Source organism: Manis javanica, chromosome 6, assembly GCF_040802235.1.
Source record: "Manis javanica isolate MJ-LG chromosome 6, MJ_LKY, whole genome shotgun sequence".
Classification (NCBI taxonomy): Eukaryota; Metazoa; Chordata; class Mammalia; order Pholidota; family Manidae; genus Manis; species Manis javanica.
In genome coordinates, this window is record NC_133161.1 from 135,258,257 (window position 1) to 135,285,704 (window position 27,448).

The 27,448-nt window shown below is 50.4% G+C and overlaps 1 protein-coding gene across 1 annotated transcript; it reads right to left on the reverse strand.

Annotated features, from left to right (window-relative positions):
• Positions 1-2,167: 2,167 nt before the first annotated feature.
• On the reverse strand, positions 2,168-27,448 carry ADAMTS15 (ADAM metallopeptidase with thrombospondin type 1 motif 15). Its single transcript, XM_017653308.3, has 8 exons — positions 26,128-27,448; positions 15,527-15,659; positions 14,870-15,037; positions 14,355-14,638; positions 9,003-9,180; positions 7,794-7,975; positions 7,515-7,690; positions 2,168-5,757 (listed from the first exon to the last, which is right to left on the reverse strand). The coding sequence occupies exons 1-8, from the start codon at positions 27,082-27,084 to the stop codon at positions 4,983-4,985; spliced, it is 2,853 nt and encodes a 950-aa protein (XP_017508797.3). The 5' UTR covers positions 27,085-27,448; the 3' UTR covers positions 2,168-4,982.

A 27,448-nucleotide genomic window follows, 5' to 3' on the forward strand; every position in this document is an offset into this window, starting at 1 on the left:
TCCTTAGGACAGATTACAAAGCAAATTGTTCCTGCCTCTCCTCAAAGGCCAGTGAGGTTAGGAAACTGCTCCTCCCTTCTGCACAAAGCTTGAAAGTGCAGGCAGGTTTGCCTGCTGCCGGCAGCTTTGGGGGGAGTGGTACCCCCTTACCTTCCCTGGAGCTTTCCTGAGCCTTCAGGCCAGCTGCAGGGTGGGGCCCAGTCTACTCTCCAATTTGGGGACCGACTGTGACAAAATAAGGAATGTAGATGAGTCTCTGCCCCTGGTTCCTAAAACCCTTGGAATCTCCTGAGGGATGGAGTGCTAGGAACATCTTCTGTTGTAATATTGGGCCTTTGACTAACTCTGGGTGGGCTCCGGGGTGGCTTCAGGGTGGAACTGGTTACCAGGAAGACTAAACCATGATTAGAAGCTTGGAACTTTCAGCTCTGACCCCCATCCTCCAAGCAGGGGAGAAGGGCTGGAGACTGAGTTAATAATCCATTGTGCCATGGAGAAAGACTCTATAAAAATCCCTAACCTACGAGGGTTTGGAGAGTTTCCTGTCTGGTGAACACATCCATGTACCAGAAGGATGATCCAACCAAACTCCATGGGGATGGAAACTTCTGGGCTCAAGACCCTACCAGGCCTCTCCCAAGGTACTTCATCTGGCTGTTCATCTGTCTCCTTTATCATATCCTTTATAAGATACCGACAAACATAAGTAAATGTTTTCGAGTCTTGTGAATTACCAAGCCAGAGGGGATTTTGGGGAGTCAACTTTGTAGCTAATTCCAGAAGTTGGGTAGTGTGTGACTGGTGTCCGAAGTGAGGGCAGTCTTGTGGGACAGGGACCTGGAGAGTCTGATGCTAAGTCCAGCTAGTTAATGTCAGAAATGAATTAAATTATAGGAAACCTAGTTGGTGTCTCAAAAGTTGGAAAACTGGTTGGTGTGGGAAAAAAGAAAAGCACACATTTGGTGTCAGATGCATTGACATAAAGACAGTTTTCTTTTATCCCTAAACCAACCCATGGGAACTCTTCCTTAGAAAGGTTTTACTGGCAATTGCTGCAATGGAAAACAGAAGGGATAACAAAAATAACAACCCCAAGAATGTGACATTTTGAGTAATTTTCGAAGATCTTCCAGTTGCTGACTTGTCACTTAGACATCAACGCAAAACCCCCCTGATCCCTCCCAGGCCTCCAACTGGCTTGTAGTGTCAAGCAGGCTCCTCTGGCTAGCAGCTCCTTCTACCAGAACCTTCTATCAAGTGCTGAAGTTTTGTTTAACCCCCTACTCTGAACCCCCTCACCCCATATACCCCTTTTGGCCTATGATCGGCTCTAAAGAAGTAATCAACCACCGGTCTTGCCCTACAGGAAAAGGGTGAGGAGAAGCCCATTCATCTCAGAACCCAAACTAAAATCAAATAGTAATCTACAGAAGTTTACACCATAATGATGTCTAGAAATCCAGACTGTTAAAGCTGCAAGGCACCTTAAATCCACCTCTCTCACTTTGCAGTTAGGAAATGGGATTCCAAGGGAGGATCTCAAATCTGAGACCACAGTACATTTCTGGACCCATAACTGGCGGTTCTTTAAAATGCAGTCACACCCCTCCCCTGACTGTGTATTCACTCACATTGTCCGACCAAACCAGAGCTAGGGAGAGGGAAACATTCTCCAAATAGAATGAAACTTTCCCTCGGGAAACTTGGGATTCCTTCCTAAGGCAGGTGGAGCCCCTACGTGGTGGGCCACCTGGTCTCTCTTTGTGCTTCACCCCACCTGACCACGGGCCAGTGACCGCAGCCTTCCCCGCCACCTGCGGGCCAGCAAGCCCCAGCAGCATGCTGCACGGCTTCCATTCTCCCTTGAGCAGGGCTGTGCCCGTCCTCTGCCAGACTCTCCCTGGCCACTCTTCTCCACACAGCACACGCCCAGACGCACATTCTCCTTCCCAGCGTCAGCTTGCCTCTTCGGCACTTGCTGCATCTGTCACTACCGTGTCTCTCTGCTCCTTGCTCCTTCACTCTGCCTCCACAGCTAGCCCAGGAGCCGAAGGCACAGAGACTGTGCCAGTCTTGCTGTCTGTTGTATGGCAGCCCCAGTGCCATAGCAGGTACATGGGCAGTGTCAGTAGATTTGGGGAAGATGAGATGAAGTCACAGAGGCAAGACACGGGTTTTAAATACTTACAACTTTATTAGGAGCAGGCTGTTGTCCCTGCAGCAGCCAGCCCCCATGTATACATAGTATACACAGCCCAGCCAGTGCCCAGACCCCCCCACCATTCTGCAGCACATAGCATGCAAAAGAAACAACACCAAAGGGGGCTCTACAGTGACAGTGTCTAGTGCCCTTGGGAACCAACTCCCAGGCTAATACTCCAGCCCCTCCACCTGTGCTCAGCATTCACAGCCTCCACTCCAGCACAGCAAGGCCCTCAAGGTTGAACTCCTCCAAGTCAGTGCACATGATGTGCAGAGGAGGTAGGGGACTCTAATGCCAGAGCCTTACTAGCCCACACCCCGTGGAAGAAATTGCTGGAGCCCCCAGGATGTTCCTCTTCTCCCACTGACAGGAGATACCACGGTAGCTTTTTATGGCATCACCAGAAGCCTGCACCTTGAGGGTTGTCCCTGCTCAGCCTTGGAGAGTGTGGTTGAATTAGTAAAATGGTCAAAGACAAGACAAACCTCACAAGTTGTCCTGGTCATGCCTCTTTTAAAAAGGAAAAAAAAAAAAAAACACATCTTGACAGAAAGAGTATTGAGACCAAGCTTGTGTCAGGAACAAGACTGTTTGTCCCTCCTTGAAATGCTTTATGAAGCCACTCTGCTAGGGGGCCAGTCACCCCCACTGATGGCAGCTTCCTTCCCACCCACCCTGTTTCCCCGCCCATCCTGCACAGCCCCCGGGCCACCCTCTCCTCATTGAGGACAGGCGCACCAAGCACGGGGTACAGCGCTGTCGTCAGCTAGCAGGGATCCACCTCTGTCCTGGTGCCCTGGGTACCTCTTGACCCTGCAGCCCCGCGGTGTTTTCTTATGCAGAGAGGATGGCTCTGCCTCTCTGCATTCTTCAGGGGTGACAGCAGCCTGTCTCAGAGACATGCACGCCCTCTACCCTGCTGCTGGAGCTCGATTCAAGGGCTCAGCCCCGGCCTGGATTGCGCCAGAACACCATCCCAGGAAGCTCCATTCGAGGGCTCAGCTGGGGTTACACTGCATCAGAACCCCATCCCAAAGGCATGCCTGGCTGGCTGGCTGGCTTGTGGACTCTGACCATCAAGGGAAACTGAATAAAAGGACTGGACCCCTTTCTGAGGGAAGACACCTGCTCTGATGTCACCTCACTCGAGTCCGGGACTCATTACCCACGCTCAGACGCAGGATCTCCCACTTCATGCTGGGCCAGCTATATCCTCATCGTTCCTGATTGGCCAGGGAGTCTCTAACCCCACACCTTTCCACTTGGAGCTATGGGAATTGCCCTGTCTCTACTTCCCCAGTATGCCTCCAAGATAAAAACAGGAGCTCCCACTGGTGGCCGCCAAGCCCCCTGGGTCAGGTCATTGATTCCTAAAGCTTCCTGAAACCTGTCCCGGAGGCCCCTGAAAGGATGCCCTGTCTTCTTATGTGAAGCCCCAGTGGGTGGCTAGGCTATGGGGAGCAGGAAGCCATGCACCACCCACTTATCTTTGGGTCTGGGCAACTCAGTCTGCAGAGGACAATAGCTGGGTCTGCTGGAAGCACCAGGGTCACCACAGCCCCAGGGAAGGGACAAGTGTGGGTTCCCAGAGAGCATAGCCTGAGGTAGCAAACAGTGAACCCCATTATCCAACGGCAGAAACTATGAGCTAGGATGCAACGGGACTTGCCCAAAGCCAGACCACGTAGCGCTGTCTGGGTGAAGACCCACCTGTGGCACATGGATGCTCAGCACCTCGCTCCCCCTGGCATCCGCCATACCTCCCTTAGTGGGTGCAGGACTGTGGCCTCTTTGTACATTCTCTGAGGTGACACCAAACTGAAGGCCATCAGCCTTATTTATTTTATATCAGCCTCTCTGGAGGAAGAATCCATCAAAACTGGGGCTCTTCTTCCCCATCACAAGGTGACCTCCCCCCAAAGCTCTTCCAGACTCAGTGACAGCAGAACCTTCCGGATCACTCCTCAAACTCCCTGCTTCAGCCACTAAACCCATCATCCCTGACAATTTCAGCAACTTTGTTCAATGGCTGCATCCCTCTTGAAGAAGGCAAGAAGCACCCTACTGACTCCCTGTCTCCACTGGCTCAGCCTCAGAGGATACCCATGTGGACACTGGCCTCACATCCCAGATGAGTTGAGGAGAGAAGGTGGCTCTTCCAAAGAGGACCCCAAGTAGAAGGGCGATCAGACACCCTCAGGACCCCCAACACACACAGAGGGGCCCAGGCTCCAGTTACGCCTCATCCCACTGCTCCGCAGCTTCTGCCTGTCCCACCCAGGTTTACATTTAGTCCACGTCAGTCAGAAAAGGAAAGTGGGCTGAAAGCACCATAGAAACCTGCCTTGTTCAGAGCCGGCTTAGAGCCCCTGGGGCTGCCTCAGGGCGCCAAGCCGCTAAGCCATGGCCCTTCCAGCAGTCTGTGGCCTCCCTTACGGGGGCCAAGGTCCCTGAAGTTCTGCCTGCGAGGTGTCCGTCCTCCAGGCCTCTGGGAAACTGGGCCCCAGCGCCTCCTGCCCAGCACCCGCACCTCTCAGCCTCTCCCAGAGACAGGGCCCGGAGAAGCCGGGCATGAGGTAGACTGCGCGTTACTTAGCTTCCCCCGCCCAGGCCAAGGAGGAGGAGGAACCTCTCCCCGCTGCCGTGGTCCTTGTCCCTGGATGTGGGTGACGTCTGGCACGGGTCCCCAGCCACTGCCCTCTGCCCGTGGCTCCTGCTGGCCACAAAGCTGGCAGCACCAGTGGGGTGGAGAGTGAGGAAGAAAAAGGGGCACTCCTATTCAGCATGGCCTCAAGATGCACAAGTCCAGTTCCTGGGGCTTCCGGCGCAGGTTGCACCGATCCCGGGCCAGCAGTCGCCCTCCGTGGCCCACACACTTGAGGGGGCGCCTCTTAAATCCCCGGCCACAGCTCTTGGAGCAGGGTGACCAGGCGCCAAGCTCCCAGGTTGGGCAGGGCTCCCCGCAGGCTCTCGTTTCCACCGGCCGATGGGCTGCGTCACAGGCAGGTGCCGCGCGCTGCCCTGGCGAGCCACGGCAGTCCACTGCCCGCTTCTGCAGGCCACTGCCACAGCTCGCAGAGCAAGGCCCCCAGCCGCCTGCCACCCAGCGTGCAGGGGGCCTGTCGTCCGGCTGCTCCACCTGATTGGAGAGGCTGAGGACGCTGTTGTGGAGCACCGAGGGACCCCGGGGGTCTCTGGGGTGGGAGGCCTTGTCCTCCCGAGGCTCTTTGGGCAGATAGAAGGAGTAGCGCACGCGGGGAGGTGTCATCTTCCCCACAGAGAGGACCTCCACGGTCAGGGGCTCCAGGATGGGCCGGGAGGCCTGCAGGCTCTCCACCGCAGTGCTGGTGCCGCTGTAGCGCAGCAGGCTGCCCTTCACCACCAGGTCGCGCTCCACAGCCGACACCACGAAGTGCCCGTTGAGCAGGTACTTGCCTTGACTGTTCTTCAGGGCCAGGTAGTTGTCATCTCCAATCAGCCCCTTGTAGCCACGCTGGCGGATGTCGATGCTCGAGGCGCCCGCAGGGATGGCCACCACAAAATTGTAGCCGTGCCTGGGACGGGAAAGGGGACCTTGCGTTAGGCAGACGCCTGGACATAACATAATTCCCTGCAAAATTTATACTGATTCCCCTTTCAGAAACCTCACGGAAAGTACAAAGACTGACCAACTCCTTCAACCACCGTTCAGGGGTCATGGAGATGCACAAACTGAGAAGCACTTGGATAACATGAAACTGGCCAGATCATATGCAACTAAACACGCTGGCTGTATGGCCTCACAATCTTTTCTCTTCAGTACATTTATGTTTTGGTGAATTCTAACACCAATAAGGCACAAGCTCTGGAGTCACAGCCACCGTACCACTCATGCAGCAGCCAGCCTCAGACAAGGTACTTAGCTTCTCTGTTTCCTCACCTACAAAATGGAGATCATAATCCCACGTACCTCACTGAATTTAATTAAGGTTAAATAAGCTGAAGCATATAAAGCTTGCAGCACAGTGCATGCCACACAGTCAGTACTCTGTCTACAGGCTATAGTGGGAGGAGGCAAGACTACAGCCCCAGGGTCTGAGGCCAGGGCTCGACGCGTGAGATGCACTGGCCCTGGAGTCAGGGGTGCAGACCAAGCCTCCGGCCAGATGCCAAGTCCCTGGTGGCTGTAAGCAAGTCTTTCTCTGGGTTCCAGCGTCCTCAACTGCACAACGTGGGCGTTAAACTAGATGATTTCTAGGCTCCTTACAGCTCCAGTAGTCTATGAAAGGAGCACCTGCTATTTAACCAGTGAAGCAAGTCTGGGGCATTTACCTCTACTTCCCCACTCAGCCTTCCCTGCAGAGCCCTGCGAAGGATGCCTGGCATGACACCCACCTACAGTGCCTCCGTTCCCAGAGAAGTTTCCCCCAGGGGCTCTGCAGAGAGCACTGTGTCCAAGGGAACAGTTGAGGCCCCTGGACAACCATCAGATCCCTTCCATCTCAGTACCTGGATTCCCTAATTCTCAGAGGTGACCATACCCCCTCCACCAAGACCTCAGCGGCCCTTCTTGCACCAGCATCTTCCAGAGCATGGGTTAGGACTTTCCAAGGAGTACATTCCTGCTGAAAATAAGGGGGAATGTGCTGGACCTCAGAAAACCAGAAATCTCAGGCTCTGGAGCTGAGACATTCCCTCAGCTGGTCCCAGCACACATCCTCCAGGAAGGGGGATTTCCTCACTTCTGGTCCCTCACTCTGTTTTCTCTTTGCAGTTTAATGTAATTCTTACCTCAGTCCTGTGCCCAAATCAGAGAGAGAGGTAGCTGTCACATTTGCTCCCAGGTGTGTTTTGTTATCATCATCTTTAACATTTAATAAGCATTTATTACGAACCAGGTATTATGCTAAGCATTTTACTTGGATTAATTCCCTTAATCCTCACAAGCATGACTTGAAACATTAGGGTCATACCTGCTTTACAAGTGAAGAGACCTAGAATTCTAGAGATTGTGTCACTTGCCCAAGCTCATCCAGAAAATGGGGAACCAAGACTTGAACACAAACCAGTCTTACTCTAGAACTCCAGCCCAGCCCTTAGCAGCTCTGCCATCCCTTCATCACCTCTCTTTACATGGGGTCCTCCTTAAGTATTTATTTTTGTTTGATGAGTGAATGAATGGACATCACACTCACAGAATAGTCTACATGGCCTCTGAGCAAGGGTACTAGCCAAGCTCTGAGACTCACCCCAGTCTAGCCCAACCCTCAATGCCAGGGGCAATGCCACTCAGCCCTGCTCCCCGGCTGCCCCTCCAGGACCCAGGACTCACATGGGCTTGGTGAAGAGTCCTGTCACCTTCTTACAGCTCTTATTGTCTCCCCCACACACCCCACACTTGTCGAACTTCTTCTTGGAGCCCAGGTTCCCGTCGCAGCCAGCCTTGATGCACTTGCCGTGGACACAGACCGACGTGGAGTCAGGAGTGCATGGTGTACCATCCACCACCTGCAGTGCCCACAGGAGGAGGGGAAAGGAGAGAGGGGCACCTCAGCCAGATGCTCCCACAAGACCTCGTCCCCACCTGGCACTCTGCCCCAGGCTCACTCACCTTGGGCGCCAACACGTAGAAGTAGCCAGTGCCGTTGGCTCGGCAGATGAGCTTGCACTTATCTCGAGGAGACACCCCTGAGTACTTGGGCACCCATGCCACGGCCAGGGTGAGCCGGTTGGTACTGTGATTGTAGCCGTTGAAAGCCTCACACTGCTCTTCCCGGAAGCTCTTGCCAGAGGCTGGGGAGGGAGGAAGCATATGCAGGAGGCTAGCAGGAGGCGAGATGGAGGAGAGAGCAAGGAAGCAAGAGCCCTCCCCAGCTGCTCAGCCTCCTGTGGCTCTAAACAGCTCTTCCCCACCCCAGATCCTCATCATTGAAGCCACCACACCTCCACGGACTAAAGCAGACTGGGACCAAAGGATGCAGGGCACACATGATAATGCACCCGGCAATGTGCCTCCTTCCCCAGTAATCTGGCCTTCAATTCCCTCTGAAGCAGGTATCAGAAACAGTTTCATGCTATTGAAAACAGTTTGTGCTTCAGTAGTCTTTCAAACCTATTTTCAAAATGTTATTAAATGCATAAAATAGATTACCTAGATCACAAAGAATACCAATTACATTGTTATATAACAATCAGTATATTTTGAAACATTATCTGATATGCGTGCTTGCTTTTTAACCCCTTAAGTAATAAGATTCCACAATGAGCCTAATAACCACTGTAATTTTGAAATAGCACAAATGGCATTCTGAGAAGCCTGCAGCAACCAAATGACGTATGAAAATATCCACGATCTCCGTCGGTGATAAAGTCACAGGTACTGCTACTAGTATTGTAGTTTTCTGACTAATTAAAATACTAAATTGTAGATAGAAAGGTTAGTAAAAAAGTACCAAATTCCTAATTGAAGGAAATACTGAATTTCAGATAAAAATGGTTAATAAAAACAGATGTCATTTTCTTCCCACCCAAGTTCATTGGCCCTGGATAAAGGAATCCTGCTTATGGTGATGGGCTTGTGAGTACTTGCCAAAGGGACTTCTGGTTTCTCATTCCCTTGGGCCACTGAGCCTCCCAATGTATCCAGAAGCTTCCAAAAGAAAAGACTGCTGCCAAAGGGGAACAGAGAAGTGATCCCCAAAAGAACTCTGCACTCTATACTTTCAGCCATTGTCTTAGAGACAGAATAGTGATTGTAGTAAGTTTGTGGCCATGATCTACCCAGAGTGCGGGGTGTGGCCTCCAGGCCTCCCCTCCTCACCTGAGCTGGGGCAGGGCTCCAGGCTGCAGGATCGGTACTTCACCCTCACCCCCTCGCAGTACTTGCCCCCGTTGGCAGGGGTGGGGTTGCTGCACTGCCTCCGGGCCAGCTGCACGCCTCCACCGCAGGTGCGTGAGCAGGGACCGTAGGGCTCCCATTTGGCCCAGGAGCCATCCACCTGTGAGGAAGAGCCAGTTTATACTCCTGCAGGGGGTCCCCCAGGAAACCACTTTGTATCACAAGGGAGCAAAGGACAAGCAAAGGGCCAGCATGCACAGGGCCCACCCAGCAGTTGAGCCTGTGAATTAGCAAGGCCACCTGCTCGCAGTTATAACTGAGGCCACTCAGAAGAGAGGTCTCTTTGGGCTGCAGAGCCAAGCAGCCAAGTTCTACCATCACCTGTGCCCTCCCCACATGGGTGGTCTTGAGCAAGCAGTGACACCTCCTTTAGATTCCTGGGCTTCATCTGCAAAAATGGGGCCAATAATGCCCAGGTATGACGAATATTCCTAGCTCGCCACCACGCAGGAGTTCAGAAGTTTCTCCTTATCTCGTTAGTGTATTTATAAGAAATTCTAAATCTAAGGCATGGGCAGCCCCCAGCCTTGCCAGTAAACCCTGTTGTCATATGTATCTGATATACATCATATATGTGTGTGCGTGTGTGTATCAACCATACATATCTTGCCATATATATTTTATTTGTAAGTGTTCTATAATTTGGACTTTTACCAAACCAGACTGATCTTAACCTCAGTTGGGGGCTGAATTTGAGAAAGTTTCACTGTAAGAGGTTCTAATGTTTGTCCTAAGAAGGAGATAGAGATAAGACACTATTAAGCAATCCTAAAACTATTTGGCATGGAGGTGAATTATGCAGTGTTGTTTTATTTTTTAAGAGGGTGGAGAGGGGATAGAAAATACATAGTCTTCGTTCTGCTTTTCTTACAATGACAGTCAAGTTTTCATCCCCTGAATGCACATAGTTGGGCAATAAAGGAAGCAGCCCAGTTGTACAAGCCCAGGTTGCAAATGCTGTCACAGATCACTCATGGAGCTAATCAGAAACTGGCTGCATGTAACACAAATACTATAGCTATGTATATACTCTGCATATTTATCTTCTCTATCCTTCTGTCAGATAGTTCTTGTTTCATTGTTTCAACATGTTTTTTCATCCTGTAAAAGAACATGTTCCCTCAACCCTTCTTTCTCTGCAACCTAGCCCATCTCTAACTTCCTAGGGCACCTACAGTCACTCCTCCCACCTCCTCCCTCCTCAGTGCCTCACCACGCAGACTTTACGTCCACTGCACTGTGGCAGCTGCTCCCGCAAAGCTCAGCAATGGCCACCAAAGACTGAGGACGTCTGCGCCTCAGCCTTGTCATCTCCAGTTTCTCATCAGGACTCAACACTGTGGCTTCTGAGACAATGCTGTGTTTTTCCACCTGGCATCACTTCTTCCTACCCATTCCTCCAGGAAACTCATCCTACAGGAAACACTCTGCCATGTGCCATTCATTCATTCATGCACCAAATATTTGCTGAATTCCTACCACATGCCTGGCACCATTTGCGGCAAATCCCCGCCCTTGAAGCAATTGCAGCCGGGAAGATAGACAATAAAAATAAACCTGTGCATATCGAGTGTCCAGTGGGTTAAAGGCAATGGGGAGAGGAGGATGGGGGGTACCTGGCAAGGTGTTGCTGATGCTCTGTATTATAGGGCGTCAGGGAGACCTCACCTCTAAGGTGACATCTGAGGCCTAAAGGAAGTACAGGGGCACCCAGGAAGATATTAGGGAAAAAGCATCCATGCAGAGGAAGCAAGTGTGAACACCCTGAGGAGGGGTGTGCCTGGAGTACTCAGCATCACAAGAGCAAGGAAAGCAGGAGATGAAGGCAGAGATAGGGCTCACTCATTCTAAGCAAGAACTAAAGTCCCAGAAGGTTCTTAGCAGAGACTAGCATGAGCTGACTTGTATTTTAAAGGACCCCTCTCACTGCTATGATAGGAACAGTCTGTAAGGAGTAGGGTCAGAAGTGGGGAGACCAACTAGAGAGCAAGTGTGATCCCTGTGATCACCCAGGAAGAGGTGATCAGGTGACAGCTGGGAGCAGGGTGAGAGCAGATGCAGTGGGGAGACATGATAGAATTCGGGCTCTATTCTGAAGCTAGGGTCAACAGGAATTGCTGAGGCATTGGGTGTGAAGTATGTCAGAGAAATAGGGTGTTGGCATGAGCAACTGAAGACGGAGTTGCCAAGTCAGGTTTAAGACGGATGATCAGGAGGCTCAGTCTTATGTATGTTATGTTATGTTGCTTATCAGTTATCCAAATGGGGATAACAAGATTCAGAGATACATTCAAGTCTTTCATTCAGGAGAAGGGTCTAAGGCTAGAGATACAAATTTGAGAATCTCCAACATACAAATATAAATGGTATTTAAAGGCATTGGTCTAGAAGAACCACCAAAGAGGTTCGCGTGACGAGGGCTGAGGACTGAGCCCTGGAGCACTTCAACGTTAGGAAAACAAGTGTATGAGCAAGAACCAGTAAAGGAGACTGAGAAGGGGCAGCCAGGAAGGGGGGAGGAAAACCAGAGACAGTGGAGCCCGTGTTCCCAGGAGGGAGGGTGATCAAGTGTGTCAAATGCTGCTAAAGGTCAGGCACTATGAGGGAAGAGAATCACTGACTTCAGCATGTCAGAGGCCATTTATTTGATAACCTAAATGAGGGCTCTTTTAGAGGAGTGGTGGGACTGGAAGCCTCATTGGAATGGGTTCCAGAGGAAAACAGCAAGACAGGAATTGGAGAGAGCAAGTTGATACAACTCTTCCAAGGAACTCTGCTATAAAGGTTATCAGAGAGATGGACTGTGGTATACGGAGAGGAAGTAGGATTTGTAAGTTTTGTTTAATATAGAAGAAATTACAAGTTCACATCCTGATAGATGATAGATTATCTCAACGGGGTGGGGGGGGGAATCTGATCATGCAGGAAAGAAAAAGGGCACTTTTCTTGAATAGAAGAGAAGGGGTCATTTTCTAGTGCAAAGCACGACAGCTGGCCTCAGGTAAGAGCGTGGACAGCTCACCCATTGTAAAGGAGGAAAGGTGAGTTTATGGGCACAAAAGCAGATCAGACAGTGGATGTAGTGGTGGGAACAGGTGGACATTCCCTTCTTATCACTTCTTTTTTCTTCATGAAATAGGAAGAAAAGTCACTGGGGAAACTGAAATGAGGGAGAAAGAGCTAGCAATGGAAGGGAGATGAAGGGGTAAACTAATAGTTTAGGAGGTTGGGAGCAAGACTGAATGAAGGCAAATAAGATATGGTATGGCTCCTGAGCAGCAGCATGGGTCCACCTAAGTTTCCAGGTCATTACTTTAAACTGACCATGAGCACAGGTTCATGTCTTTCTCCACCCATATTCACCAATACTGGCACAATCGATTAGGTTACAGAGTTGGGTTCCACCAGGTGAAGGCTTATCCAGGTGAGTATGACAAAGAGAGACAGGACATGGGAGCCAAGAGTGTGTGTGGAGGAGTGATTTTAACAATGGATCATGGAATCTCAGCTCAATAAAGAGGTTGGTGAGGGCATGAGAAGAGTGGGTGATGATGGAAAGATGGTCGTATCCAGATTGCAGGTCCAGATGAGACTGAAGAATTGTTGGAGTCCAAAAAATACACGGAGTGAGCTGGGAAAATTGGGAGCTGGGCCTGGGTGCTCAGAGTGGGATTCTTGCAACTGAGATCACCAGGGGGCTGCAGTGGTTAGTAAGATAAGTTCTGATAATCATGGCTGATAAGGCAGTGTCCTCGTGAAGGGTCAGGATGGTGAAGGGATTGTCCAGAAAATAGGTTGCGGATATCACGGATTTTGCTGCAGATGAACTGTGGATTCCAGAAGCATGTGGGAAAAAATGTGCTTCTCAGATCACATTTCCAATAACCTCTTGGGTAATTTCTTTATTCTCCAGACTCATCTTCCCAAGAGAAGGAGCTGGCCGTGAGTGGCCTGTCATCAAGACCTTCTAGTCTCAACTTATAACCTGGTTGTCAAGGCAACTGCAATCTAGCCCCAAACTACCCTCCCAAAGACATTTCTGATAGAGCCCTCATTCACCCACCCCTCCAACTTGCCCCACCTCCCTGACTTTTTTCCATCTATGCCCACTCATACCCTACCCATCCTTCAAGGCTCTCTTCAAACCTGGCCTCTTCACCAAAGGTTTTTTGGAACCCTCTGATCCTCTATTCTCCCATGACACATGTTCATACCTCTATCTTAACACATAAAACAGACCTCTCTGTAACTCGTGTTAGGTTTTATTTATAGCTTCTCTACTAGACTGTGAACTCACTGAGACATGGCCATGTTTTATTAATTTTTTGGACCACCACAAGACCTTACACAGTTTCCTGAATACAGCAGGTCTTTGCCTAATAAATGGTTGAAGGTTCAATAAAATATATATTTCCAGAACACAGAAACACCCATCTCAGGGAAACTGATAAAGTACTTGGAGAATGCTTTTTATTATGTTTCCTCTGTGTACAGAAAACCCCAAGCCAAGCTCCCCTGCAGCCAGGGCAGGGGTGGGGATGAGACAGTCATCACCAGGATCAAGGGGAAATGGACTTGTATTCCTACCTGAAGAAGTACAAACCCCTTTAGACCTCAACCCAAGACCTGAAGAATGTAAAGTTTTCATTGTATTCAGAGACTATATGGGGTTTGAATTTGTTCCTGTTTTGTTGCTATTCCTATTTATTAAGGAAAAAAACTTTTGTTCAATCATGTTTCAGCTTCAAAACAACAATAATCACAACAAACACTGAACCTTGCCTGGGGTTTTGTCTCTCAGTTCTGAACCTTGTCCATGTCTGGCCCACAACACACTCAGAAACAGCTGATGAGGAAAGACCAGAAGGAGCCAACACATAAGGAATGCAGATCATCAAGCCTTGGCCTTTGGGTTCAGAGCTCCTCCCAGGTAGGATGAGCTCAGAGCTCAGGGCTGGAACCCCTTGCTCCGGTGGAAGAGCTGATCTCACATGCCCAAGGCCTCAGCAAGTTCCCTGACCTACCATATCTTTTCTCTCCAGTCAGGAAGGGAAAATCAAGACACAGCGTAGCAGTGTTATACAGTTAGGGCCACACAGCAAACCTATGATGGGGCTGGTTCCCAGTGTGGCCCCACCCCTGGAGTCTACCCTCTTCCTCCCAGCATCCCCCGCATGCAGCTCCAGCTCACTCACCCTCCCAGCATCCCCCGGGCGCAGCTCCAGTACATTCACCCTCCCAGCATCCCCCGCACACAGCTACAATCACACTTACCCTGTACTTATTGAGGCTGTGTTTCTCAACACAGGTCCCCTTGAGACAGAACTTGCCCTCGCCACAGCTGGTACCATCTGCCCAGGGGAAGTGGCGAGTCTGGCACACCATCTGCCCCTTTGCCTTGCCAGTGCACCATAGTTTGGTGCAGTACTGCATGTAGGGACAGGGCTTCGAGCCCACACCAAAGGCCAGCTCACACTGCTGGCTCAGGGTGTAGCTGGCACCAGGCAGGTCCTCAGGCAGGGAGATGGGTTTGCTGGGCTGGTCCAGGAGGCAGTCACCTGCAGAGAGCCAAGGGCATTCATTAGGGATGAGCTGGAAAAGGGGAGGTTGGCTGGCCCAGTACCTGAGTGGTAGGGAGAGGACGAAGCAAGGGGCAATGGAATGCAGCCACTTCAGAGCCCAACTCATGGGGTTGTGCACACCTTAGGTAACAGAGCACAGGTCCAGTGAGGTGGTGAGTACCGCCTCCGGTGACAGCCCCGAAGCTCTCCTCTCTCACCCTGGCTTACCATGCCCACCGTCTAGGAAGTCAGTGATGATAGCAGCACTGCAGGCTGACCAGGGGTTGGCACGGTCAATCTGGATGAGTGTTGGGGACATCATGTGGTTGGCTCGGAGTTTCCCAAACACCTCCTCACACACTTTCACATTATCATGGGGCATGTTGAACACGTGGCCTGTGGGAGGAGGCAAGAGGACTCAGAGGGCAGAAAAATGTGTGTTGGGCAGTTCTAAGTGGATTAGGGGAGCAGCTGGGGAAGCTAGAGAGCCCGTGTGGAGGGTTTTCAGGCTGGTCATTTCTACCTATCAATAGATTGATTTGCAAATGTCGAGATCATGTTCTTGTATTCTCTGTCCCATCCATCAGGCTGCAGGCTCAGTAAGGACAGCAGTTTATTTAACATAGTCTCCCCTTAGTGCCTAATTGGTGAGTCACTCTCCGGGCTGAGGTACTCTGACAGTATCACTGGCCAACTGGGCTGGGCCAATCAGAAAAAAAACAAAACAAAGCTATGGCTAAGGCAGACGCTGACCCTAAGAAAGGACACCTAAGGCTTCAGGACAGGAAGGAGCAAAGACAGACGTCTACTCTCCTGCCAGAGCACCCAGGGCAAACCTAGAGAGACCCAGGGGGTAGCTTTCTGCCCAAGCCCCTCCAGCCTTACCCAGCTCGTGGGCGGTAGTGAAGGCTGACGGAAGTCCATCATCCTCAATCACAGAACAGCTTCTCTTGGGGTCGCACATGGTGCCCACATCAGCCATGCCCAGCGTATCACAAGTGGTGGCCCCACACAGGTCCTGCCAGGTAGGGGAGAAGCAGAAGCCAGTCAGAAATTAGAGAGTGTTACGGAAGGGACCTGACGGGAAGAAGAGGCATCCAATGGGACGCTCAGCTTATCCATGCTGAAATCCTGACCAGGCCCAGCATGTTCCAGCCAGGGCCTTTTCCCTAGGGCTATTCGTGGAATCAACCCAGGCCAAGGGAGGAAGCCTCTGGAAGAAAGCTCTGTGGCTCACTGAGAAGAGTTTACCCAAATCCTAACCCTGTGAGGCCCTGTGGGAGGAAATTAGAGGAGGTACAAAATTAAACTACAAAGTCCATTGCTTTACTTATATAAAGACAGCCTTCCAGACCAGTGAATGGCGCCTCCCGCAGCTGGGTGGGGTTCTGGTCATGGCTAACTGAGGCAGGATAGGAGGGGGTGGGGGGCAAGCACACTCCCCTTCCAGAGTCAGCTCTGGAAGCCTCATTCATCCTGAGTGACTGTCTTTGGACAACCAGGAATTAAGCTCAGATTCCCAGCCAAAGGGTCATGGGCCAAACACCTGCTCATGCCAGAGACGTGGCTTCCTTGGGTGGTGAGAGGCTGAGTGAGATGAATACAAGACCCTATCTAGACATGGCTACAGAAGCTCAGGGGCTCCAGAGGCTCACTAGCTGCTGGGAAGAAAAGATCAATTAAATGGATTGTGACCTAAGCAGGAAGACCCCTCTTTCTGTACTGAAATTTAACTTGTAGCAGAAGCTAGGGCTTCAAGCAGCAACCCTGACAGGAAGCACTTCCAGGAAGTACAAGGGCAAAATGGGACTCCTAGCAGGCAGGGGTATCTTAAAGAACTACTGAGCATCATGGCCCAGTGATGACCTAGAGACCTGAAGGGGTCGGAAATAGGGTAAGACTCTCGGACACATTCTGTTCCTCTTGAGAAGAAACTATTAAATTAGTGATGCTCGTATTCTCTTCATTATGTCCTTGCCTACAAAGCATACAGCAATTTACACTTTACAAGAAACTGTTACAAGTATCATCTTATTTAATCCCCACAATAGTCTGAGGAGGCAGGTATATTATTAGACCTATTTGTCAAAGGTGAAAACTGAGACCTATGATCATAGCTAATTATGGTGATGAATTATTAAATGCTGACACCCTATGTGCTCTTGACATGCATGACCCTGTTTAATCCTCGCAACATTCACTGGAATCATGACTATCATTACTACCACTTTCCACAAACAGGGAAGCTGATGCTCAGAGAGCTTCAGGTCACAGAGCAGAAACACATACTCAGGATCTATATAATTGGATACTCGGGGCTCTTTCCTCCATGTCACAGCTGATCGGCCAGCAACTCCTGAATTAACACTCAGGAAAAAGAGCTGTGTGTGTTCTCCTGTGGGGGCCAAAATGTTCATATAAACACACATGCACAGAGCTGCTCTCAATTTTGTTTTCTTTAGAGCCATGGGCATGTGCATAAGGTGTATGTGTGTTCTGCATGCACATGCTGACAGGGGGAAAAGGTGGCAGGCTAGGAGGCATACAAGGAAAAGTGGTCATAGTACAGAAAATCAGCAAAATTTAATCCAAAGCATTCAGAAGTTTACCACCTGAGCAGTCAAACTTGGCTTCCCACAGTCAGATGATAGTCACACCTCCTAATGAGTTAACAGTTATGCTGGCTGAGAACCTCGAGGATCATCAGACTGCTCCCAGAGTGGGCCGGGCTCAGCGATGAGCGAGATGCATGCCCAGCCCCAATCTGCTGTCCCGGGCTTGCATACGGTGTGTCAGCCATTTCTGAGAACCCCACAGGGTGAACCTCAAATTCCCTTCTCTTCCAAGTACCCTTCCCTCTCCAAAGTCTCACTTTCCCTGAAAGTTCTTCCCCCAGAGTTTTGTCCCTACCACACAACTGCTGTCCAACCTTGGAGGGGAAGTGCACCTGATGAGCACTTTAGGGGATCTTACTGCTGAGGAGCAGAACTGAGTCACGTGGATCAGCCCATGCATGGAGGGAAAGGGGGAAGACAAAGAAGGAAAGGACAAAGCTCCATGCAGGGGCATAGAGCAGGGAGCACTGGGGCCCACATAACCCTGGATGCTAGCATACAGGATCCCCATCAAGATGGTAGTCTATGAAAATCCTAGCCTGGCAATCGCAGCCTGCAGCAAAGTCCTGTAGGACAAGCACATGATGCTGCCCTGGGACCACCATGTATACTCTCTTCTGGCCTTGTATAAGAGAGAAAGCAGAAGAGTAAGAACCAAGAAACCTAGATTCTGGTCCTGGTCCCATCACTAAATAGATGAGTGACTTTGGGCAAATCACTTCTCTCCTCCAGGCATCAGTTCCCTCCAGTGGGGAAGGGCCCTTCTCACTCAGAACCCGGATGTGTTAGTACCTTGAGCCTCTGCCCCTTCCCTGATCCCAGGGTTCTCAGCCCCTCTGGCCTCTAGGTGATAAAAGGAACAAGCAGAATGATAACCTTTTAGAAGGGATAGAACCCTAAGGATGATCTTGTCTACTGAACCACATTTCACAGCTGATGAGACTAACTCACAGGAAAATGCAGGTCACTCATGGAGAAGTTCGGAGTCTACTCCTGCCCTGCTCAGCAGAAATGGCCAGACCAGATTGGAAGCTCAGACCACGGTCTGGGGAGCCCGCCTCTGCAGCCAGCGGGACCTTAAAGCCAAAAGCTTCCTTCTTCTCAGGGTGGGTGGATTCCCTCTGGAGCAAAGACATGCAGCTGCAGGCCTTCTTAGCCAGGAGCAACCTGTGCTTCCCATCAGAGAATCCCAGGTTCTCTGGATCAAACAAGAGGAACAAGCAAAGAGCAAGCAAATTTCCTGAGGCTCTGGGTGAGGCTGAGATGACAGCAGCCATCCTGCAGGAACCAGGGTCTCGGCTATGGGAAGATGCAGCTGCGTGAGGTCAGAGGGCTGTGTGTCCCTCTTCCCCAGTCAGGGACTCCCGTGAAGACTCGCTGGGCCTGGGCACTTTGCACGCCTCCAGGCAGTTGTACAGGGCCCAGTTGTGCCTCATGTGTGGCACTGAATGTCCCCGCCCTTCTGGAATGAACTCAGATGCACTCCAATCGCTTTAACCTCTTCAGCTCAGGCACTTGCCCCCAGAAATAAAAACTGTTCTGGTTCCTTCCACCTGGAAGGGTTAGGCCCTTCGCAGCTCAGCCCCTACCTGTCTCACTGTTTCTGGTAATTTGCCTTTTCTCTTTGGAGCTATAGCTGCTTTTCCAGATGACCCAAGAATCATCGTGGCCAAGAACCTAATCCCCATCCCTCACCCCCAGATTATTCATTTCTAACTGCCCCTTGTTATACAATGTAATTTAGGATTAGAGCCATAATTTGAAAATAAATAAATAAGGATAACGCTTGAGGTGGCCTGACCTGTGTGTACCACATGTGCTTCCTACCCGCCCAGCTCCCCACCAGCTGTCTTCCCTGCCGCCCTCCTTGCCACCTGCTGTCATTTCCCCTGCCACGGACTGAGATGCTCATATTCTCCAGCAGTATGGACATAGAAGGACTCACGAAAACCAAGCACATAAATTTTTTTCTAATGTGGCATAAGGTTCGTGTTCTCATGTAGCCAACTTCCTGCTCACCCGGAACTCCTTGGCTCATGAGCCAGTGCTCATCCTTCACAGCCACAACGTAGCATCCGAGTACAACATGCACAGAGCTTCAGAGCCAGCCTCTCACTCTGCAAATGAGGACAATGAAGCGTGGGGAACCAGCGTCACTCGCCCAAGGCCACAGAGCTATTCACCAGAGAATGGGATACTGAATCCATGCCTTTCGACACCAAGGCCAAGAGTGCCGCTTGGTCAGAATCTACCACATTACTGAGAATGTCATGATCGCTGAGGAAATCACCTGTGTCAGTATTAATACTGCCCCTTTAACTTGTTTCCTTTCTGAAGCTCTGTCATGCATCACTGTATTTCCTCACCCAACCCCAAATCCACTTCTGTTTGTAATCCCCAAGGATAGGAAGGCCTTGCTTTGCTAGAGAAAAAAAAAAATCTAGCAATTCAGTGCACGGGCAATGTGATGAAGGAAGCCTAGTAAAGAAGAAAACAACACACCCAGATAACTTCTATCAGCAGATTCACTGGAATATAAATCCTCAAGATGTGCAAAATGGTATAGCAACAGACTTGAGGTAGCCAAAACCACAAGAATTACCTCAGTGAGGAAGAAAATGAACCCAACACTTGCAGGGAGACCAAACTTTCTCTAGAAATCATCAGTTCAAGATAAGATGCATAGCAAATATAATGATAATAGCTAACACTTACTGTGTTGCTGCTCTGCACCAGGCACTGTTCTAAGGCTTTAGAACTGTATTAGCTCACTGAAGCCTCACAGCAGCTTTATGAGGGAGATTCCATCATTACGGTCTATCTTGCAAATGAGACCCTGAGAAGCTATGTAACCATGCCAGGGTGAAACAGTGAGGCCAAGGTTAGACAGGAAGAGAGGAGCAGAGTGAAGGCTGACATCCAGATGGCGCAGCCGCAGGGCTGAGCTCTCCCCACCAGCTCATGCCTCCACTGCACACGCACAGCCTCCAGTGCACATGTGCCCCAAGAATGAAGGGGTTGAGGAATCTCAAGAGGGCAAGATTGTCCACCCCATGTCCCTGTGCCCATAGGTGCAGGCTGCTCACTGAGTGGGGAGAGGCCAGGGAACAGGGAAGGCAGAATTCAATGCTGACAGTGCTTGCAGAGCAGCATCTGTGCCACCTCCCTGGCTGAGCAAGCTCCTGGCTCCTTGCCACACACGTGCATTGACACATGGCCCCTGTCTCCTCTGTGCACCCCATCTCGTGGCTCCTCACAGAGGCCCTTCCTTTCTCTAGGGCAAAACCTGATGGCAAAGACTCAAGATGAAATGCCAGAAGAACCTACAACTCCCTCTCCCAACCCTACAGCCTGACAGCTGAAAGCGCTGCATGAATGATCCCCAGTGAGGGAGTGAACCACCTAAGTACTCACAGCTACGTGTAGTCCTTTCTCTTATGTCAGCGCCTTTCTTCCATGAACACACCCTGAACAACAACAGTGTGCAGGGGCCCATCGGAGGGGCTACAACGATGTAAAGAGGTCCTGCACTGGATGAGTTTACAGATCGGTGGGAATGGCAAATGCTGGAGTCCACAGTTGCCACACAAGAAAAGACAAGTGTTAAGTATTGCAAGGGCAACAGGACAGAATGCTTAAGTCGGGCCACCCTAAGTATAAGTGCTGGCAAGGGAACTGCAGCTAATTACTCAACAGCGACAAATCAGTACTGAGTGGCTACTGAGGCAGTGATGACAGCAATCGCCATGGGTGCCTATTCTGGAACACTCAGAAGCTCATCCTTGAAATAGCCCCATATGTTAGGTGCCAGCATCATTATCATGATCTTCGTTTTATGGATGAGGAAAGTGAAATTCAAATCACTGCTTCATGCAATGTCTGATGCAAAAAACGCAAGTTCCAGGATTCAGACTCAACTCTGCCCATCTCTACACCTGCGTTCTTTCCATTGTGTCATCAACCAAGGCCAGGTGTCAAGGCAAGGTGAGGGTAAACGCCGAGAGGGATACAAACAAGTACAGGAGGGGGACAAGACCCAAGGAGGGCGACCACCTCCCTTGCCTCCTTGACTAAAATATAGTGCTTTAAAGAAAGAAAGAAAAAGATTCCAGTGCACATTCCTCCTCCCAAAATTCCTCCCCCATTCACCAGCATTTATATTGGCTTACTTATTTGATGTAAGTAAGAAGAGGATGGAGAGAAGTAATCACCCCACAAGTCAGGAAGCAATCATATTCCACTCCCTCCATGCTTTGCCCTCCTCCCTCCCAGAAGGAGTAGTGCTGAGTTTCCATTTGGTGTTAAGAGACAAACTCTTAAATACCAAATCTACAGACACCCCTCTCTGCTAATATCTTCCAAAGTCTGACTTCAAAAAACATCCTGACAAAATTATGATTCTTTTTATTATATTGGAGATAAGCATAAAATACATAGTCACTTTATGATTAACTTTTTTAATCTGAACACTAAATTTCACTCCCCTTATGGTAAGTGGTTGATTATGGGAAGAACGGGACTCTATTCCAAATGGTGTTCCAGAATGCCATTCCACTCTGCATAAGCTAAAAAACGCATCCGTCCCGCCACAAAACACAGGACTCCTCAAGGTCAAAACAAGAAGACAAGCGCCAAATATGGGCTTGTGAGCCATGGAAAAGGGACAAAAACAGAACAGAAAGATGATGAAGAACCCACCTCAATGATTCCAAAGGAGGAGAGAGAGAATGTGGAAGAAAATGGTGCAGCGGGGAAGGAAATGAGGGAACAGCACATGGTAATATGAGCACAACACAAAGTAAAGTACAGGAGGGAATATTCAGGCCAAAACCCCCAAACTACAAATCCTAAAAAACCAAGTCAGTTCAAAGGAGAAAATGGCACAAACAGCCAAACAGAGGGTCCGATGGAGAAGAGGACCTCCAACAACACAGGAAGCAAGCTCCCCCTGCCCCCACTCCCCCTGCCCCGACACTCACCCCCCTTACCCCACCCCCCACCATCTCCCAGCGACAGGGCCTTTCTGGCCACCTGTCATTCATCTGTTGTCCCTCAGAGGACCTCTGGGTTCCAGTGTTAGGGTGAATGACCCCCCACTGGGCTTCCAGCACAGGAGGGAAAGGAAGCCTCCCCCACAGCACTTAACACATCATATCGTCCTCATGAATTGTTTCCTTTCAGGCTGCCTGATATGCAGTGAACTCCTGGGAGCCACAGGCCTTATCTTATTAATATCTATATCTCTACAGAGCAAGATAGTGCCTGGAAATAATAGATGCTCAATGACTATTAAAAGAATGTATGAATAAATGACAGAAAGCCCGACTACCGCAAAGGTACCTGAAAAGCACAGGCATCAGACCTAACGAGAGTGTAGACTCAGGGTACTGCACTCCCACTGAGTCTCAGAATTAAATACCTGCTCTTGCTGCCCAAGGCAGGATGAAGCCATAGAAACTTTCTCCTCCAAAAATAAATGTCCGCCCAGAAAAACTGGCTCGAATCTCCCACAGATTTTGGTTCCAGTCCTGTGCTGATCTCACCCTGCTGTTATGAGGCTGGAAGCTGATCGCTTTGCAAAAATCAGATGTGCACTCTTTCTCCGAGAACAAGAACTTATTCTGAATCTTTAAGTAAACTCCTCAAACTGTCAAAATTCTTGCTGTATGATCAATTTTTCTCCTTTGCACACAGTAAAGGCTCCTCCCTGAGTCTTGTCTTCCCAGTGTTTTGATTTCAACACCCTACACCCCTCCCTCTTCCTTCCAGAAGACAGCAGCATCTCCCCACAGCCTGGCCTGGACTTGTTTTTATGCTCAACTACAGCAACTCTGACTGTGGGTGGAAGGGGGAGCTCCAGTGCCTGCCCGACATACCACTGAGATGATCTCCTTTTGGGTGCCCATCACCTGGAGCTGCACTCACCTCCTTCTCACAGGAGGAAACAGCCTGACCAAGCCTGACCCCTTCCTAACTGTTTCCTCCCTATGAAAACCACAACTAGAGTATCATCAGTGAGAAAGAGTCACTAGCCATTTTTCAGATTTCTCCGCAACAACCAAGAAATACTGATTAAAGGTGTCCATCAATTCAAGATCCATTATAGACAAAAGGTGATCTACAAAATAAAAATATTTCTAAAACCTTCATATCTGTGTATGTGTGTGTATGTGTAGTTTAACACATATATATATGTGTATCTATATAGTTAACCCTTGAACAATGGAGGAGTTAAGTATGCTGACCCCCATGCGGTCAAAAATCCACATTTAATGTGGAAGAGCTGTTGACCAGAAGCCTTACCGATACTATAAACAGTCAATTAATACATATTTTGTATGTTATATGTATTATATACTGTCTTAACATAAGCTAGAGAAAAGAATCTGTTTTTTCAAATTGTAACAAATCTCCAAAAATTTTTTCCAATATATTTATTTTAAAATATCTGCATATATATGGTTACACACAGTTCAAACCCATTGTTCAGGGGTCAACTGTATATTCAAATTTTAGTTTATAAAAGCAATGATTATGCCAACATTCAATAAACAGGGATTAGGCAGAGTAGATCATACATCTGATTTAAAGGATTACCTCTGACCCTTACAAAGTAAGTTAAAAGTCCCTAAAAAGAGTTTAGCAGGAGACTCTTCCAGTTTCCCGGAGACCACAGCTGCCATGGTCTAGAAAGCGCAGCCGTGCGCTCATGTTCTCATCACAAACTGTACCTTCTCCAGGGGAGCTCAGGAATGAGCAGTTCCTAAAACTATGAGAAAGCAGCCAGCCCTGAAGCCTGCACTGGCAAGGAGGTGAGGGAGAGATGTTTACTCTAAAGCATTAAGCACATACCTGGATGATGGACCTGCCAAGACAGCTTCCCCACTTTCTGTCTCTGCCCTCTAGATGCCTAAGAGAAAGCAGCTTCTAAAAGTCACATCTTGCACATCATTGCTTCTGACCCAAGTGGTCATGCATCTTGTACCCATTATATATGGTCAACATAGCCCCCTGAGAGTCTAGCAGGCACCACTGACAAACAGAAGCTCTCACACTGTTTGCTTCTTCTTCAAATGGCAGAACCTTCTGATGGCTTGACCCATATTCCCAGCAGGAGTCCTCTTCCTAGGGCTAGTTCTGAAAGCCAGCCTAGCCACTAAGCAGCAGAGATTGAGACCTGTTACTATTTGAGGCAGTAAGTGAACTTCTCAGGAGCATCCCAGGTAGCAGATAGGACAACAGCTGCTCTTCCCATTAAGATATCCTGTTCTTGGCCTTTGCTTTTTTCCCCAGCAGTTTGATAGCTGATTTAAAGGATCTGTGTGCAGAGGTGGAAGCCACCTCCTTTGCAGTTTCCTTATGACTCAGGCAGTGCTTGTAGGGGCTGGGCAGTGGCAGCTCTACAGTTCAATTGCAACAATGAGCACAAGGAAACAGACTCAGGCCAAAGACCTCCCTAGAGAAACCAGGTGGTGGGAGGGAAAGCTGGGAAAGGAGGAAGTTCAATTTCAGGAAAGAACAAGCTGTGCCAAATGGGTTAGTGTGGAAGACTCCAGCTCCAGCCTCATGTGTACCAGTTCAGCTTTGAGTGGACTTTTGGAAACGGTGGAGGGTTAGAACCCCATAGGTAATCAAGGATTCCATGCCATCCTCAGACTGCTGCGCTTATAGTAATAATGAAACAAGAACATGGACCAGATTCAAGCCCCCAAAATCAGAGGAAGCAAGTCACCTGGACACCCCTTTTTATCCCAGTCCTTTGGTATCTGAAAATTTCAAGAATCCACTTTGCTCCAACATCTATGAATCTAAATTTTCATAGATCCGTAACTAATGGCAGAGCTGTTTTCCTGATCTGCTTTTTTGATCTGACCACCTTTGCAATCCCAATACTCAATTTCTTTTCAACCCTGCAGCTGGGGTCCCCAGATGTTATTTGCTAAGCTCACACAGCTTCCATTCTGCCAGAGACAGAAGCTGGGCCCCCTGTAGTCAAGGGCAGATATAGGAAGGTTCGGGGGTCACACGCAACCTTGCCTGCTCTGCTCGACAGGACACACCAGGGCAACATTTCACCTGTGGCCAACAAGGATATGGGAAAATTGAAAGAGACTTTCCCCACTCAGCTCCAAGTGAAACTCCACTTGAAATTCCAAGTTCCAAACAGGTGCCCTAACTAGGCTGCCTGCTCTGAATGGACTGGAAGCCCCTCAGATAGAAGCACAGAAGGGCATAGGAGAAAGGATCAGTAAAGGAAGGAATGCTCGTGTTACTTTAGTCTGTCTTTTCACTGCAACCTGAAAAACATCCCAAATGATGCTCTCCATCCCAATGCAGGTTTTCCAGGCCTAGACACAAAGTAACAGGACATGTTACCCAGGAGAAATGTAGCCAGGCTCTGCACTGGGACGTTTGGATCACCCTCCAGTTCTACAAGCAGAAAAAGGCAGCCTCAGAGGAGGTGTCTGAAAGGACTTAGCCACCCCCACAGAATTGGGACGGACCTTTCCTGTCCTCTCGAACACCATCCTCAGAGCGCCTCCTATCCGCCTTGGAGACAAACTGCAGCTCCGGGGAGGCAACTTCCCGGACTCCCCCCACCTCGGTGCCTGGTCTAGGAGGCGCTGATTGGCCTGCAGTGGCCAATCAGCGCTTCTGCTCCTCCGACCGCCCACGTGCTTCCGGGCTCAGGTGAGCAGGAGCTCGTCGGACCGTGGGAGCGGGTTCTCCCTGGAAGATCCAAAATAAGAGTCGGAAAAGGTACCAAAATTTAAACTCGGGAGCAGTGCGCGGTACAAAAGGCATTTGGGTAAGGGCGGTAGGTAATAAAATGGAGCAATCTAGGTTCAAAGAGGTGACAGATCAACTCACCTGCCTGGTGAAGAGGATGGCTGTGTCCCAGTACTCAGGGTGCTTGTCGCTCACCTTGTTCAGCTTCTTCTGCCAGGCACAGAAGTTGCGGAGCGTCAAGGCCGCGTTGCCCGTGACCTTGGGCCCCGTGTCGCGGTCTCTGAGAAGCAGCACCTTGACCACGACGATACTGATGGGGTTGAGGATGCTGGGATGGCGGTAGAGTCGTGCTGCTGTGGCCAGCAGCGTCAGCAAATAATGCTCCAAGTCTGAGCCGTGGAACTTGACCATTGACTCGTCCGCCACCACCAGCGTCTCCACGTACCGTGGAATAGACACGAAGCGCTTCGCGCGCCCTGACCTGCGACGGCTGCGTCTCTCCCCTGAGCTGGTCCGTCGCGGTTTGTAAGGGTCCAAAGCCCTCAGGATGGCGGGGTTCCAGCCTGAGGCCACCCCGCAGCGAGAGGTGGGATCTCCTGCAGGCCCTCCCGGGGCGCCGCGACGCTGGAGGAGGTGTGCGCCCTGGCTGTTGCGCGGGGCCGCGGGCGCGCTGGCGTTAGGCAGCGGTCTAATGACATACTCGGCGCCTCGGTAGCCGAACGCTCCGCGTAGCCCCCCGCACAGGCTCACCGCGACAAACGAGTCCGGCTCAGCGTTCACATCCCCAGAGTAGAAGCAACGCCTCAAGTCTGGAGAGCTCCCGGTGAGCCCCTGGAGGGGGACGCCCAGATGCTCAGTGGCGAAGGCGGGTGCCAAGAACTGAGCATCCGGCGTCAGGTGTAGGTAAAAGTCCTCCTGAAATGCTGTGATCTGAAAAATGAGTCCTTGATCCCCCGAGTCCTCCGGACTCCTCCGGTAGTAGTGGAGGCCGTTGATGTCCGGGTCCAGTCGGAGGGGTACCACCACCTCCCGCTCTGGCTCTGAGCCACCCGCGGGTCTCCCGGCGAGAGCCAGAGTTAAGATGCCCAGCAGAAGCATGGCGCAGGGCAGCGCACTGCCGCGCTCTCAGAAGGGCTCGGCAGGGCTTCCCGGCCGCCGCACGGTCGTCTTGCAGCCGGCACACGGAACCACCAACGCTCCCCGGCAGCCCACAGCTCCCAGAGAGGAGAGCAAAAGGAGGGGGTGGCCTCCCGGAGCAGTGAGCGTGCACCGCACAGCCCGCGCCTCCTACCTGTGCCTTCCAAGCAGAGCGCGCTCTGGGAGCTTAAGTACAATCGCTGTCAAGTGCAAGGGCAAAGACTTGCTGCGGAGAACTAGAGGGAGGTGCCGCCGCTTCTCCGAACCCCAGCCACTCGCAGCGCCGCAAACCAGGCTCTGGGCGAGCCTATTAAAGGCCCCCTCC